Source organism: Halyomorpha halys, unplaced genomic scaffold (genome assembly GCF_000696795.3).
Source record: "Halyomorpha halys isolate HHAL.00 unplaced genomic scaffold, Hhal_1.1 Scaffold1125.1, whole genome shotgun sequence".
Taxonomy (NCBI): Eukaryota; Metazoa; Arthropoda; class Insecta; order Hemiptera; family Pentatomidae; genus Halyomorpha; species Halyomorpha halys.
In genome coordinates, this window is record NW_027113995.1 from 625,492 (window position 1) to 642,436 (window position 16,945).

General features: G+C 31.1%; 1 protein-coding gene across 1 annotated transcript; it reads left to right on the plus strand.

Moving 5' to 3' along the window:
* The first annotated feature begins 2,140 nt into the window (after window positions 1-2,140).
* LOC106688414 (large ribosomal subunit protein uL10) lies at window positions 2,141-16,945 on the plus strand. Its single transcript, XM_014432855.2, has 7 exons — window positions 2,141-2,273; window positions 2,719-2,809; window positions 3,718-3,893; window positions 11,479-11,713; window positions 13,266-13,451; window positions 16,458-16,616; window positions 16,736-16,945. Exons 2-7 carry the CDS (start codon window positions 2,756-2,758, stop codon window positions 16,871-16,873), a joined length of 948 nt encoding a protein of 315 aa, XP_014288341.1. The 5' UTR covers window positions 2,141-2,273; window positions 2,719-2,755; the 3' UTR covers window positions 16,874-16,945.

The window sequence follows — 16,945 nt, forward strand, 5'->3', positions numbered from 1 at the left end:
TGGTGATGGAGGTTCCTAGGTTACGTGTGAGGTAGTAACAGTAGTTGCTATGTGTGATTCACGAAGAAGGGAGTATTAAAATAAGGCTTAAAAACTTTAAAATTGTCGGATGTGTAAATCCATCCGCATTTGGACGGGGTTATGTTAGAGGGAACCATATTTTTGTGGGATTTTAATAGAGGGGACTTTCAGTCATGATGAATGATATCATATTTCTCAAAGAAAAATATCAATACCATTATCTACTATTCGCTTGTAAGAAAAATGATCCCCAATTTAACCTTAGATAATAATTTTTTAAATAGCTTATGGTTACTCAATATTAAAATAATTTTTTGTAGGAATTTTAAGCTTTCCTACCACGTCGAGGTTGCAAGCAAGTCTTCAACTGTTAAGAAAGTATTTTTTATCTCGCCCTCTCTTTTTTAAAAAAATAAATAGAAACTGATATTACATGAGTTGTTCCAAATATTATAAAATTAATTTATTGAGTCTTATGAAAAAAGGGTTAAAAAAGAATTTATAGGTAAGTACATAGTGTATTCTTTTAATGTTAATGATAGAATTACTTAAGATTTAAAATATTTTTTAATCCTTGAGTTATTTTTAATCTGTTTTTCTTAGACTTTTATTTCTTATGAGAGGCAATAAATGTACTCTAGGTTGAATTGATTTGAGAACATTATTTATAATTTCTGACGTCTCTTCGTAGTTCGCCATTTTTACTAGCTCATTCAATGATGAAGGTTATACACATAATTACTTTTCTGAATCCAGATTGATTAGGTCACCGTGATTTTGTCGCATTCGTCTGCCTTCGGTAACAGTCAGCATTCCATATACGGTCGGCAGCTAAGATCATTTCCACCTTCATAACAACTTCCAATATAATATCCAAAATAAATTATTTGAGCTCTATTTCGTCTTGTATAGAGTTATTTATGATTTATGAGTTCTATTGATTTATTTTAAGTCCAACACCTTTAATGTGTTAGAATCTAGAATGCTCTCTCTCTCTCATATCTCATGATATGACGACTAGGAGGTTAAGATTTACGGGAAATGTGGATCGACGCAATCCATCAGGACACCTCCATACAACAATGAATGCCACTGTAGTTGGCAAGAGACCCTGTGGAGGGAATAACCAGGTGAATAGACAGAATTAACAAAGATGCGAATGAACTGCACGTAGGAAAGTGGAAAGCAGTAACCAAAAATAGGCATGGAGAAGGCTGCTTCGGGTGGCCAAAGACCTAAAAGATCAGTTGAGCCAAAAAAAAACAAAACAAAAAAAAATCACTCATATAAATATACATACCATATTATGGGAGGAAGGGATAGCCACCTGATTGCACGGTTTACCAATTCTAATACTATCACAATTAGAGTCACGGATATAATTTTTAAATACACTTAGTAATTTTGTGAATGGGGCATTCTAAATTCTAAGACATTAAATGTATCAGACTTTTAAAAAAACAAAAACGAACTGCCATAACCAGGTTTTACTCAGTATGTTTAGAACTAAACCCATTGGAATATAAGGAACATTCTCGACTTTTACTTACTTTCAACCTTAACATCGGTGTCGACTGTCCTATAGAGTTTCACCATTTCTGCACGAGTTGAACAGTTTGGTAACTTGTCTGGGGCTTACAATGGCCAGCAGGATTCTATATGATGAGGAACGTGCTGAGGATCAAGCCATGTCCGAACTCTCCAGCTAAGAGAAAATCCGCTTAGCACGCCAGCGACCCCTTCAATCGTAACAATTCGACCAATAAAAGATTATTAATAATCTTAGTTAAATAAATGTTAACTTTTTAATTTTAGGTATCTTATTACCTCTCGCTAGAGTCGCGAATATTTGTCGTTATAAATGCATGCATTATTGTGTCTGTGTTTTCTAATTTCATATTAATTGTATATTTGCAATTTTAGCTATCTCTACTAATTAAAATAAAAATACTTTTTGTATTTTCTGATAATATATTTCTGTAACTAAGTATAACATTAGGTTTCTCTAACTTCCCTTCTATCAAAAACCCTCATGAAGCCCAGCAAAGTGCTAACTTATAGTGCGAACTATAAGTTCTTTTGATCATTTTCCTTTAATCTCCTAAACACGCTCAAACACCGATCTTCCAATATCACATTAATCATTTTCTTCGCTGTAAAGGCAAATATCGATTCTAGTAATCGAGAAGTAGAGGCACGTGGCCTTTGCAGGTTAATGTAGTCCATAACATTCTTGGAAGCACATTGTCTTGGTTAGAATTGTTCTCTTTAAGTTTGATGTAGATCTGTATTTTTATTTGCATTGCGTGCTTTTCATTGGAAAAAATATGCGGTGTATTTTACTAAAAGTTAATGTATCCTCTTTTCACAAGGATATATATTTTCGTCAAATTAAAATTCTACTTCAAAAATTTATTTAGTCTATTTCAAGATTAAAATTTTTACCTGTCGGATGGATGCTATAAATCAGTATTTTCGATCAACAATTAATTCATCTGCATGAGATGCTCACACAATAATTTTTAATATCAAATTTTTGAAATTGGATATATTGACTTAATAGAATACTTCTCATCTGTTTATGCATTTTTATTTGGCTATTTCTAATAACAGTTCATAAATTAAAAAGAAAGTGAAACTTGGGAATTGAAGTTTCCATTTATCTTCTAGTATTAAATATTAAATCTCTAATTTCAGTCTTTAAACGTCTGGTCGACATCCCTACCACACCAAGATGGGTAAGGAAGATAAGGCAACTTGGAAGAGCAATTACTTCAGTAAATTAATTGTAAGTTACTTTTTTAATTAAATATCTAGGCCTTGTTAAGGGCGTAATGTGGTTTATTTTGCTTTCATGAATTGAAATTCTTGTGTATATTCATCTAATTTATCTCTGATATTTACATGAGCCTAGTTTTGATATTAATGTATTATTGAGCATACATTCATTTCTCACTTTTAGGTGTTGTGGGCATTTTCATATTTTTCTATAAAGACCAGTTCTTCATTATTACCTATTCCATCTAATTTTATTTTGTGTTTTTTAGTTGGGTCACAGCAGTTGACTTAATATAGTTTAAGAGATAAGGAATCCGCTAATGGTTCCTTGTTGAGTTTGGGACCTAACTTTGCTTTAATATAAATCAATTTATGGTTTTAGATTGTAACTCTTAACTGGTCAGGATTATAGATAATTATAATTTGATAGGTTTAAAATATTCAAGGAACTTAAGTTCCAAACTTTTAACCATGTTATAACTTTAGTCTTTAGAAACTTTGTTTAGTAATGTTAAGTTTTCCTGGTATAAATTCTTGTATATTTTCTGATTACTTTAAATTAGCTATTAATTTTTTTTTTTTTATTGATTTATATAATTTATCTAGTACTGTCTTTTTTGCCTATCTATTGAGTGAGTTTTTTTATTTCAAAAGTTTACAATCTTAGTCAATGTTGTTATTCACGCAGTACCTATATTATTACTTTTTTGCTATTAAATTATAAATAGTCGAGTTGCTTAAACAATAAAGTTGATAATTTATACAATAATGTATATATATATATATATATATATATTCAATACATAGTTATCTAAAACTGCATGATCATTTCATAAATTTTGAAACAGGCTTGTGCTATTGGTAAATGGTTCCACTTTTTCAGTTTTCTATTGAGGTTCTATTTTGTTTACTGTCTAGCAATTACTTGAAGAATACCCAAAGTGCTTCATTGTGGGAGCTGACAATGTCGGGTCAAAACAAATGCAACAAATCCGTATGTCTTTGAGAGGCTCTGCAGTAGTTTTAATGGGAAAAAACACCATGATGAGAAAGGCTATTAGAGGGCATATTGAACGAAATCAAGCATTAGACAAGTAAGTGTTTTATGGATTTGTATTTTTTATGAAGTTACTGTATTCGTAATTTTGTTCATTAATAAGTTTTTTCTATATTTTATTATAGATTCTTCAATTATTCCTGGAAGACAATTATTTTAAAGATTATTTTTTCATTAATGATCTATTTAAATTCAGGTTTTCATCAATTTTATTATAAAAGTAATTTTAGTAATAGTTGACCTCAGCTTCCCCAAAATGGCGGAAGCCCATTTTTTCATGACAAGAGTGTAATGACGGCCCTGAATGGAGCTGAGTTAGGGTAGGTTACGACATTAACCACCTTTTAAGAGGGAGAATTTTTGTCTCTGCACATTTACTCCTTTCCCCCTTTGTTAAAGGTTATTTTATGTATTATGTATAAGTATGGGTTACTATCATTTATTTTTAATTTACTATACCATACGTATTTATTATTAGAATCAAAACAATTATCTAACCAGCATTTAATATGACTTGTGGTAACCATAAGTTCCTGTCTGAAGATAATTTGTTTTTTAAATATTTTTCCACAGCGGATGGAAAAATATTGATTGAAAGCATACATGGGTTCATTTCATTTCCAGTTGGTTTGTTAGACTCATAAGTACAAAAAAATCAATACAAGAGGATAACTTTAATCATTTTTTCCCAATTTATTTATACCAGATAACCCAGTAATACACAAAAATATAAAGACATTTTATAGATAAAATACATCAATATAATTTCAAACACATAAAAATAGGACAAAATTACAATAGCTGGGATATAATAAATATTACTTTTTGTGAGATGGTCCAGGATGTGGTCATTAATGGTAGATTATCATTACTGATTGTGCCCTGGACCATCTTCTCTTCACATTGACTCTGCAGTCAACAACAAACATCTCAATATTATTTTCTACAATATAATTTATACAAAAAGTAATCAATACAATGGAAACGTTAATAAAGATATTATTTAGGTAAAAATGAAAACAATAAAAAAAATAGTTTTAGTTCCTTACAAATATATCATTTAATATCTTAAGATAAGTATATGAAGTTTTTATAAATTATCAGGTTTATCAAGACTATTGAAAACCAGGAAAAGTTAAGTACACAAAATAATTAAATTCTCAAGAAGAGTGTTTCATATAAAATAGCAATTTAGCAACAAATTTACATTTAAAAATGTATTTATACCAGATAACCCAGTAACACACAAAAATAAACAAAGGAATAGTTCATGCAAGATAACGTTTTTAATATGTGAGTTAGTAGTAAATATATTAAAAAAACAATATTTTTGTAACCTGAAATGTGTGTTAGCATTATTTTATTAAAATACAATATTTTTGCAAACCATTACATATGATTTTTTAGTTTTTTAAATGTAAATTTGTTGCTAATTTACTATTTTATATAAAACATTCTCTTCTTGAGAGTTTAATTGTTTTGTGTACTTAACTTTTCCTGGTTTTCAATAATCTAAATAAACCTGATAATTTAACCCACTCCTCCCAATACCAACCGTCACTTTGTTTTTGACTGCCGTCAAAACAGGTATGCATTCTGTCTCATCATTTGATTTGTATTTTTTACTTTTTTCATCTCTTTGTTTGTATTTTCTTTAATATTTCTTCTCTTATCTATCTGTTACTATTACCCTTTTCATTTACTATTTACAACCTTTAATTTTTTTTATTATATCTTATTTTTTTACATTTTATACACCTGTTATTTTAGACTTATGTTCTTTCTTTTTTTTTTTTTTTCTTGTACCTATAGTATTTGTATCTTTTTTAGCCCTGACGAAGCCCTGCAACGTGGGGCAAAACGTTGGCTCAATAAAATAGTATAATTTTGTACTATTTGAGTTTTTTTTTAACGCACCCGTACCATATTCCATTCATCTATACACACGGTCAATCAATAATCTTCCAGCCTGATAATTTATAGAAACTTCATATACTTATCTTAAGATATTAAAAGATATATTTGTAAGGAACTAAAACTATTTTTGTTATTGTTTTCATTTTTGCCTAAATAATATCTTTATTAACGTTTCCATTGTATTAATTACTTATTGTAGAAATTATATTGTAGAAAATAATATTGAGGTGTTAATTGTTGGCCGCAGATTCAATGTGAGGAGAAGATGGTCCAGGGCGTAGTCAGTAATGATAATCTATCATTAATGACCACATCCTGGACCATCTCACAAAAAGTAATATTTATTATATCCCAACTATTGTAATTTTGTCCTATTTTTATGTGTTTGAAATTATATTGATGTATTATATCTATATAATGTCTTTATATTTTTGTGTATTACTGGGTTATCTGGTATAAATGAATTGGGAAAAAAATTATTAAAGTTATCCTCTTGTTTTGATTTTTTTTTTTTTTACTTATGAGTCTAACACACCAACTGGAAATGAAATGAACCCATGTATCCTTTCAATCGATATTTCCATCCGCTGTTGAAAAATATTTTTTAAAAACAAATTATCTTCAGACAGGAACTTATGGTGGTACCACAAGTCATATTAAATGCTAGTTAGATAATTGTTTAGATTCTAATAATAAATAGGCATGGCATAGTATATTTAAAATAACTGATACTAACACATAGTTTTTTGTTTTACATTTTCATTATTTTTTCATTTTTTTTTTTTATTCATTTTTCCCCCGTTATTTTTCATATATCTAAATACAATTTTATCCTTTAAACCCAATACATATTCTCTTTATATTTTCCTTCTTTAACAAATATAAAATATAAAATTATGATAAGATTGTTGACCCTGTATAATATATATGAGAAGAAAGTGCACTAATATGCTATTTGTTTAATTGATATAACAGTCAGGCAGTCCGCTGATTGTCAATTTTGTATTTGACAGGTGCATATAAATACAGTGGAGCCCCGTTATAACGACCTGTTTGGGACTTGGGGTGAGGTCGGTCCCATGAAAAGGTCGGATTAAGCGGAGTCTGTTACGCTGGGGATTTAGACTTACGTCTAATTACGTACGTTCGGGCAGAGTTTTTTCCAAGATTTTTCCAATGTTGATGGCGGAAGCTCTTCCCAAGCTGCAGCTAACATATAAATTACATCTTTAATGTTAATAGATTTTACGGCTTCCATGAGACTAAAACCTGTTGCTGTTTTCTCAATCAAGGAGCTCATGAATTTTGATCGGTACCGTCTTTTGAGTGATTTGGTCACTCCTTGGTCCATTGGTTGGATCAAGGGAGTTACATTTGGAGGTTAAAAAATGGTTCTTATCTCATTTTTCTTGAGGTCTGTGGGATGCGAAGGAGCATTATCCAGAAGTAGAATGGCTTTTTGGTGTAGATTTTTATCTTTTAAGTAGTTTGCTACTTCTGGCACAAAGACATTATTGAACCACTCAGAAAATAATTCACGATCCATCCATGTCGACTTTTGAGCTCGATAGTGGACAGGTAGAGCAGATAAATTGCTGATATTTTTGAAAGCTCGTGGCTTGCGAGATTTGCCAATGACAAAAAGGGGCAATTTATGAGTTCCTGATCCATTACTACATAAAGCTAGGGTCAGCCTTTCTTTTGCTAGTTTATAACCGACAATGTTTTTATTGTTTTTTGCAGCTAGAGTTTTTTTGGGCAACATTTTAAAATTTAAGCCTGTCTCATTTAATTATATACCTGCTCTGTTGACAATTCTTCGTTTACTAAGATGTTCCTGAATAAATCGATGATCGCAGCTTCTTGGTCGGCAGATAATTTTTCACCGCCGATAGTAAACTGTTGAATGCCATGCCTTTTTTTCCACCTATGCAACCAGCCCTCACTCGCGTGAAAATCTCCTTCTACATTAAGTGATGAATGTAACGATGTAGCTTTGGCTTTGATGAGAGGGCCGGAAAGGGGAGTTCCTTTCTCTCTTTCTTGGCAAAACCATAACCAAACCGCTTCATCCAATACCTCCGATGCAGCTTTCTAAGTCTTTTTTTATTTGTTGGGTCATCTGACACCGCACTAAATGAAATTAATTGGTCCCGATTTTTTTTCCAGTCCTTCACAGTAGTAACGCCACTCCTAAATCACTAGCTACTTTTATAAGTCGCACACCCTTTTCGATTTTTTCAAGGGCCTCAAGTTTTTCCGCGATAGTACAAGACTTCCTTTTTTTAGACATCGTATAACACTGTGGGAGATAAGATTGAACTCATTTTTCAAACAACAAGGAGAGAGAAGTGAATCATCTTTCCAGAAAAATAGTTACAAAGTACAGAGGAAACATCGTATGTAAAGAAAGGGTGTTTCTTCTCAGAAATAGTCGGTTTATGCGAGGAGCGATGTTTCAAAAGGTCGGACTATTGAGAGGGATTCTATCGAAAAAAAGGGTCGGCTTATGCGAGGAGTCTGTTTATCGGGGGTCGTTATAACGGGGTTCCACTGTATAAAGATAAAAAAAAAAAGTATCTCACGATTTTGTTATAAAAAGTTGTTGTTATTGTTATTAATTTACAGCTCAAGAGACCCTCATTATTGTATTCAGATTAACCACTAAACAATTTTCTTATTCTTATTAATTAACAGCTCAAGTGAATCTTATCCTAGTCAGATTAGCTATTAAACGATTTTCTTTTCTTATTAAAAAGATACCAAATAAAATAAATGCTTCCGATCTATTTTCAGGTTACAGAGTCTAAGTATTATAATTTAGTTCTTCTAACGTATGATAAATATTTATAAGTTAGAAGAAGTAATTAAACGTATATATATTATAAAATATTTATAAGTCAGAAGAAGTAATAGCAACTGCTGCCAAAGATTGTGGTGTATTATAAGCTAACCTTTAACAAAGGGAGAAAGGAGTAAATGTGCAGGGACAGAAATTTTCCCTCTTGAAGGGTGGTTAATTTCGTAACCTACCCTAAGTCGTCCATAGTCGGCTCCGTTCGAGGCCACTATTAGACTCTCGTCATGAAAAAATGGGCTTCCGCAATTTTGGGAGAGCTGAGGTAAACTATCACCGTAATTTTTATCTAGTGATTAGAGGGTGGGGTGCTTCAGATTCCTCAGCTTTGCAAGGATAAAAAATTGACGGAATGAGATACTGAAAAATAACCTTTGTATTAAGTTGCTGGATATCTAGCAACCGGAAAAATTCAGGGAGTTTTGTATTCTATAAAAACCAGATAATTTTTTTTTTTTATAAAAAACTGTCACGGTCTGAATGTTATAGAAACAATGAGAGTTAAAAAAAAATATGGCTTAGAATCAGTATTACAAGCTACCCCTTTAAAAAAGAAGGAAAATTCGGCCAATCACGTATATCAGTTTAACTTGCTGATAATTTCTATTTGACACATAATTTACAACATTTCATGGTCAATTATTAGTCGTCTGAGAATAAATCTGAAACAGGTTTTGAAATACATTTGTGTGTAAAAAAATACTTATGTGTGTAAGTGCATGAATGCTTGGATGGAATTTGATGAAATAGATACTAGTTCTGTTTTAGATATTTCTCGACTATCCTTCAGTTTTGAGTAAAATTTGATTAGCCGTTTCAGAAAGATCTACATCTAGGATAATACGTTATTGTTTGCACAAGTGAAAGTAGTTGGTGGATTTGATTTTTAACCATTTTTACTTTGTTTCTTAGTGGCTCTGTTGTGACAGTAAACAAATATTCATATTTGAAATACATCGTCACTTTTTTGCTCATCATTATTTTTGCATGATCCTGTTATTGACGATAGGCACAAGAAGAAGTCAGAGTAAAAGCCAAGAAAAAGGTTCATACAACAATTGTCATTAAATGTTCATAAATGACTATTGTTTGTGGTTTTAAATTATTTCTATAAAAGTTCGTTTTCAATTGTTCAAATCTGATATTTCTAAGTACTATTATATAGTATTTTCTGTTTTTCATTGAAACTGTAGATTATGCCCATTTTAGTTTATTATTCTCAATAAATCAAACTGAACCTTTGTGATCGACCTAGAAATAAAAAATAACTCCGCCGTTCCCATCTTTTCTCTAGGACTGCTGTGCTATATATTTATTCATTTTTTTTTTTTTTTTCGTACTCAGGTCACTGATTACTCTAGTATGACTGTCACAACATATTTTGTTTTAAAGTAGCTGCTGATTAGAGGTTTTGAACACAAATGCTCTCAGCCATCATTATACTATCATGGAATCATAATATACCTAAAAAATAATTAATCCAAATAATTTTTTTTTTAAATGATTAAACTGATTCAGACATCTACATGGATGTTAATCTTAATAAATTATTTTAGAAATAATTAGCCATTGTATAACAATTTGTAGAGTTTTTCTAAATAACTGTAAAAGTCCTCATCTCAATTTAAAGTTTATCTGTTTTAGCAATTGATAAGTGCATTTAATAAGTCAAAATAGATAATCATTATTTATTGGAGAAGGCATAAATAAATAGTTTTGTTTATTTATGTTGTTTCTTTGCTGACTGCACCCCCCGACAATCTTCTCCTATCAGTAATCTACAGTCAACTATCTACACCTTATTATAATCATTATTTATTTATGAACGCTTAATGAGGTAGCAAGTATTATAGAAAATGATACGGGAACATTTGAGAAAAATATAGAAAAGTCAGGGAATTTATTCTAGCTACTTTGCCAGACTCTCTGAGTTGTTTTCCCTGTTTTATTATATTAAGTTTAAAATTAATTTTGTCAATATGATGTCCATTTGCATTTCATTCAAAGATGTTCTGAAGTCTTCTATAGGCCAACAGTTAAGTATGATGCTTATGGTGAATTTTATCTTTAATTCTTTTTTTTTAACTTTTAGATTGTGAAATCATGTTAATTTACTCCTCTATAGAGATATAAATGTGCTATATCACTGCTTATGAATGTTGCCATGGCGGGTACACCTGGTCAAGCATTTACTGGCTCAGTGCTCACCAGTTAGCTTCATATGTCGTACTCCATGCCTATATTAATATCACCTTTCTAGATGATTTATTAAAATGCTTGGTATGATGTAGAATTTTCCTGAAACTTGGATTTGACGTCCCCAGGCAATAGGGTGTTTTCGAACACTCCAAATTCTTTTCATTCTTACAAAGTGGGAAACAGATTGTTGTACATTGTTTCTGAGTTGAAATAAACTATTGTCTTCTATTGGTCCATAAATGCATCTTAAATCAATTAAATTAGAGACTTGTTAATCCATAAACCCTTGTACTCTTAGCTCTATTATGCTGAACTGGAGATAGAGAAATATATATACACCCACACACACAAGATTTATATGTGTTAGTTCATAATTCTTTTATAAATTAAATGTTTATTTACTTATGTTACCCTTCCATAAATACATATGAGGTTGTAATATCTAGTTTTAAGTTTAATTTCAAAATCATTTATCAGATCTACTATGCCAGTTATGTTTTAAGTAATATTCATTTTCTACTTTTCCAATATAAAGAAGCACTCTGGTCTTTGGGCATTATGGTTGAGTCTCAAGTGGAAGACTTTAATTTTTGTTGATTAATTTTTCATAATGTAGTTATTTTATTTATTTATTTTTTTTTTTTTTTAGACTTTTGCCTCATATCAAAGGAAATGTAGGGTTTGTGTTCACCAGAACTGAGCTCCCTGAAGTCCGTGAAAAGTTATTGCAGAATAAAGTTAGAGCACCGGCTAGAGCTGGAGCTATTGCTCCATGCCCTGTTGTTATTCCGGCACAAAATACTGGTTTAGGTCCTGAAAAAACTTCATTTTTTCAGGCTCTCTCCATTCCTACCAAAATTTCCAAAGGAACAATTGAAATTATTGTAAGTTCAATTATGTAGTGATATTTCAATGAAAACTTTATGTTACAACATATTTGTATGTACAATTTATTTACTGCTAAAAATTAAATTTAAAGTCATCTGTTAAGAGTTCTTAGAGACTTTGTAGAACTAATAGTTAGATGGTTGGTTACCTTGGTCATTAGGGCTTCAGATATTTAAATATTGATTAAAATAAAAAAAGTATAATAAATGTAATACAAATTTTTGAATTAACTATACACTAAAAAGAAATTATATTGAATTGTATAAGGTGTTCTTTATTTTACTATTTCAAAATTTAGGGTTGTTAGCTTGTTCCACGGGCACACACTGTTAAACTATACTTTACATTATATATTACATACTGTTAAACCTTTACTTTATCAACTACATTAACTATAGTTGTCTTATACCTGTTAAATAAAGCTTTATTATGTTCTCCTAGGGCCACAGAAAAAAGTACTAGTCAGAAAATCGTAAAAAAACCTGCTAAACTGAATTTTTTAATATTCAAACAAAAAAAAAACACTCAAATGTATATTGTGGATAGTTTAAATATTTAAAAAAATATAATTTGTTAGTGATTAATTGGCTTTAACATTTTAACATCTTACTACAAAAAATTATGAATATGTGAAGCATCTGTAATGTTTTCTGAACATTGGTTGACTGATTGAGTTTCATGCCCTTCATTTCTAGTTCTTTGATATATTATGATTGTCAATTACTGTTATATCTTTTCAATTCAAATTAGATTTAATCAAGCTCTTTTATGAAACCAATTTTTTCTTTTATAGACCACTTCAAGTGATAGCAAAACCACCATGGGAAAAATTATCCATAAATTAAAAAACTACCCATAAAACAACCTTTCAATTCATATAAATATATTGTCCAAACAATGAAATATTCCTTAAAATTACATTAGTGGAATTGATTAGACTGCTGTTTCCTGCTAGTACTGTATTGGACATAGTATAATGTTATAAATATAAAAGATATTAAAGAAAAACTCAATTCTGAGAATTAAATCTGGGGAAATAGATAGTTATAATGAATATATTTACACAGGAAAACCATGTATAGGGACTGTGACCAAGGAAAAAGTGTTATAGCCAGGAATTCATGAACAGGTGTGTTATAGCAAGGTTTTAGTTTATATATTATTTTTTTGGACAGGGATCTTGGGAGCTTGTACATTTCATACCTGCCTAAGTTCTGGTAAAATTCACTTTGTTTGTGTTAAGACCTTTTTTTTTTTTTTTTTTTATAACCATAACTACATCTCTATTTATTTAATGTTCAAACATTTTTTTTATGGTGTATTATTCCGCTATTTTAGTTTCTCTTATGAATCTTTAGGAAAAATATTTCTCTTAGGAATCTATGGATAAGATATTTTAACCAATTAGTAAATATGTTCCTTTCTTAAATATAATTAATTAATTTTAATTTTTAAACTCAAATATTATGAACTTTATAGAAGTTTATGATTTTTAAAAGTCAATATTTTTAAACCATATTGGTCATTTAAATTTCACTTTATTTTTAGAATGACGTACATATTTTAAAAGAAGGTGATAAAGTTGGTGCTTCAGAAGCTACTCTGTTGAACATGTTGAATATTTCTCCATTTTCTTATGGTCTAGTTGTGGAAATGGTTTATGACTCAGGCACAATATTTGAACCCAAGATCTTAGATATCAAACCTGAAGATTTGCGTGTCAAGTTTCTCGAGGTAAAATTGAATTGTTAGCATTTGAGTGTATGCATGTGAATCCTGATAATAATATTGTATTAAGTATTGATTAAATGAGCCAGTAAGAATGAAAGTTGTGTAAGTCACTTTTCATTGATAAGGAGAAATTGGATTTTTACAAATATATTTAAATGATATATGCATATATTATTTATACTTTACAATTAATAAAAAGTTACTTAAGCCATTTTCATTCTCACTGGCGCAGAAAGTAATAATTTTTTATTACTATCAGAGCATTTCTTCCTTTCTGTTAAATTCCTGTATCACTGATCTTCCCTATTCAATTCACTACTGTTCGCACCATCTATACACTATGGTGACTCCCAAACCTATATACCCTTCAAAGGATTTGTCAGTATCCAGGAAGACCTAGATAGGATCAGTGCTTGGGCAAATTTGGATAAATTAAGACAGACATGAAAACTGACCATTATCTAAGGGTCTCATTTCCTCCTCAGATCCAATGCCACCTATCATACCTTAATCCTAAATGATCACTCCATCACTTTCAGCTTCTCTGTCAAAAACTTAGGTGTTACTATTGACCAAACCTCATATCCCCCATAGGTTCCGACAGTCGATAAGTACAGTTAAGCTATTCCACTGCTCCTGGAATAGGACCTCCCACATCCTACATGTAAGCTCCTTATATCCCCTTTCATTTCTTTACCTTTGACTGTGACACTGTGGTATAAAGAGGCCTCAATTTCACAGGTTGAACAGATTAAATCGTATAATGAATTCCTCTTTGAGAGAATTTTCTACCTCAGGCGAGTTAAAGTGGCTCTTTCCCTTTAGTCTTGGACATATTGTTTCGGATCTTACCTGTACCAAACTGTCAACTCCCATCACCCCTCCTAGAAACTTACATCTTCAGTCTCCTACAATTCAAATCCTCAATTCAGTCTCAAGAAAGAAGATCCTGCCTTTCCAAACTCTATATCCCTTTTCCTAAAACTACAGGATTTGAACATTCCTTTTTAGCCCACTCCACCACCCTGTGGAATTCCATCCCTCTTAATATCCGCCATGCTTTTTCCCTATCGCCATTTAAATCCCTCCTTTCCCAATACCTTCTCACATTGAAATCTGACGCTCCTTAATCATAAAATCATAATTTAAGGATGGAGGGAAGATTGGAAGTGAATAATCCTATTTTTGGCATGTGCATAAATGTTTATACACGTTGACATAAGCATATTTTTATGTGTGTATATACACGAGTGTTCCATTTAAATAAATTGATTATTTTATATTCTTTTTTTTTAAATTTTTGTACTTCATTTGTTTGGTTTGGAATATATATATATATATATATATATATATATATATTACTACATATACATATATTTTTCTGATAAACTTTGTATTGTGATATAGTTTAACTGAGATACTTTAGTGATTTCAGTTTCTGGTTAGATATGTATTTAATTGTGCATTACTGTTATTCTAAAATTTAATTTAGTTTCCGGTTTAGCCTCTTTATTACAATAGACTGAATTCTACCAAACATGCATAATAAGACAAAAATGATTGATGGGCCTTATTTGGGCCACTTAATTTTACATTTCTTCAACTTCTAGATAAGTTAATTAATAGTTCTAATCATATACATTACATAATTTTGACCAAAGATAAATTTCTGTTAAATGTTTTTCAAAGTGTTTATTACGCTAACTATAACAATAAATTTTTTTAATTCCATCCTCCCAGAACTTCTCAGATTTTTGAGCAATGAACTCCTCTATGTGCGTTTTGCAGTCCTCGAGCAAATTAAAGTGTTTCCTGTTTCGAGAGTTTTGAAGGGCCCAAAATAAGTGAAAATCTGTTAGGGCAAGGTCTGGTGAATAGGTTGGGTGGGGAATCACATCCCAGCCAAACTCCAGTAATTCTTGCCGGGTCTGGAAAGACACGTGAGGACGGGCGTTATGGTAATGGAAAACTATGCCTTTGCGATTAGCCAATGCTGGATGCTTTTGCTCAACCGCTACCTTTAATTGTTCCAACTGGGCACAGTATACTGCAGAATTAATGGTCTAGTTGGGCAGGAGGAGCTCAAAATAAAGGACACTTTTCCAATCCCACCAAATGCACAGCATAACCTTTTTTTGGATGTAATCCTACTTTTGGAGTCGTTAACGGCGGGTCTCTTCGTTTTCCCCAGGACTTTTTCCTCACAATATTGTACATGACCCACTTATCATCCTCAGTTATCAAAATTTTTAAAAATGGAACATTAACATTGCGTTTCAGGAGGGAATCGCTAATGGATATGCAGCCCAATAAATTCTTTTCTCTCAAATTGTGAGGAACCCATATATCACTTCGAGAAACACCCCGCAGCCCCAAAATGATTTGAGCCACTTGCATGAGATATTTAAACATTTCTGCGATATCCCATGTCGCTGAGTGAGGATTGTCTGTGACCAATGCTGGAATTTGGTCATCATCAACAGTTAAAGGACAACCCAACAGCTTGGCGTCTTCGAAGTCAAAATTTCTGTTTCTGAACCAAACAAACCCCTTACAGACGATGCTTTCTCCTAAGGCATCATCACTATACACACTGAAAATTTTATTAACTGTCTGTGCAGCAGCTTTTCCTTTTCAAAAATAAAAAATTCATGAAATGACGAAAATAAATTTTTTTATCTTCCATTTTGAGCAAGCAAAATACCACTTAAAGATAAGGAATCTTGGTTGAAACTGATGCATAAAAGCACCTTAACTAATTCTCTTTTAGAATATGTAAACATTATTGACCAAGTAAACATGATTTTATAAACACAGAGAGGATAACATTTAAATATTAAAAATGCCACAAACTTATTTTACAACCCAATGTGTATATTTAATTGTGTATTATATATTATTTATTGCAGTTGTGATGATGAGCATAAGCTCTTAAATAATTAAGAAGTTAAAAAAAGCTTAAATTTGTCATTGAACAATTTTACTTACTGTTGTTTCATTTGATTCCAGGGTGTTGCTAGATTAGCTTCTGTCTGTCTTGAAATCAGTTACCCAACAGTAGCTTCTGCTCCTCACAGCATTGCAAATGGTTTAAGAAATCTTTTTGCTGTTGCCGCTGTAACTGATGTAGAGTTCAAAGAGGCCCAGAAAATCAAAGATTATTTGAAGGTTAGTAAATTTTTTAACATTATTAAAAATTATGGTTTTTATTTTGTGCTTGTTTTGTATTGTTTACATTTGATTATGTTGTACACATTCCAACTTACCAAAAACATTTAAATTATTAGGACCCATCAAAATTTGTAACCGCTGTTGCTGCTCCTGTGGCTGCTGAGGCTGCTGCCCCAGCTGCTGCCAAAAAAGAAGAAGTGAAGGAGGAAGCTGAAGAATCAGACGATGACATGGGATTTGGTCTCTTTGATTAAATTTTAGTTTCTGATTAAAATTCAAAGCAAAGCATTTTGTATTGACTCAGACAAAATAAAGAATAAAACAAG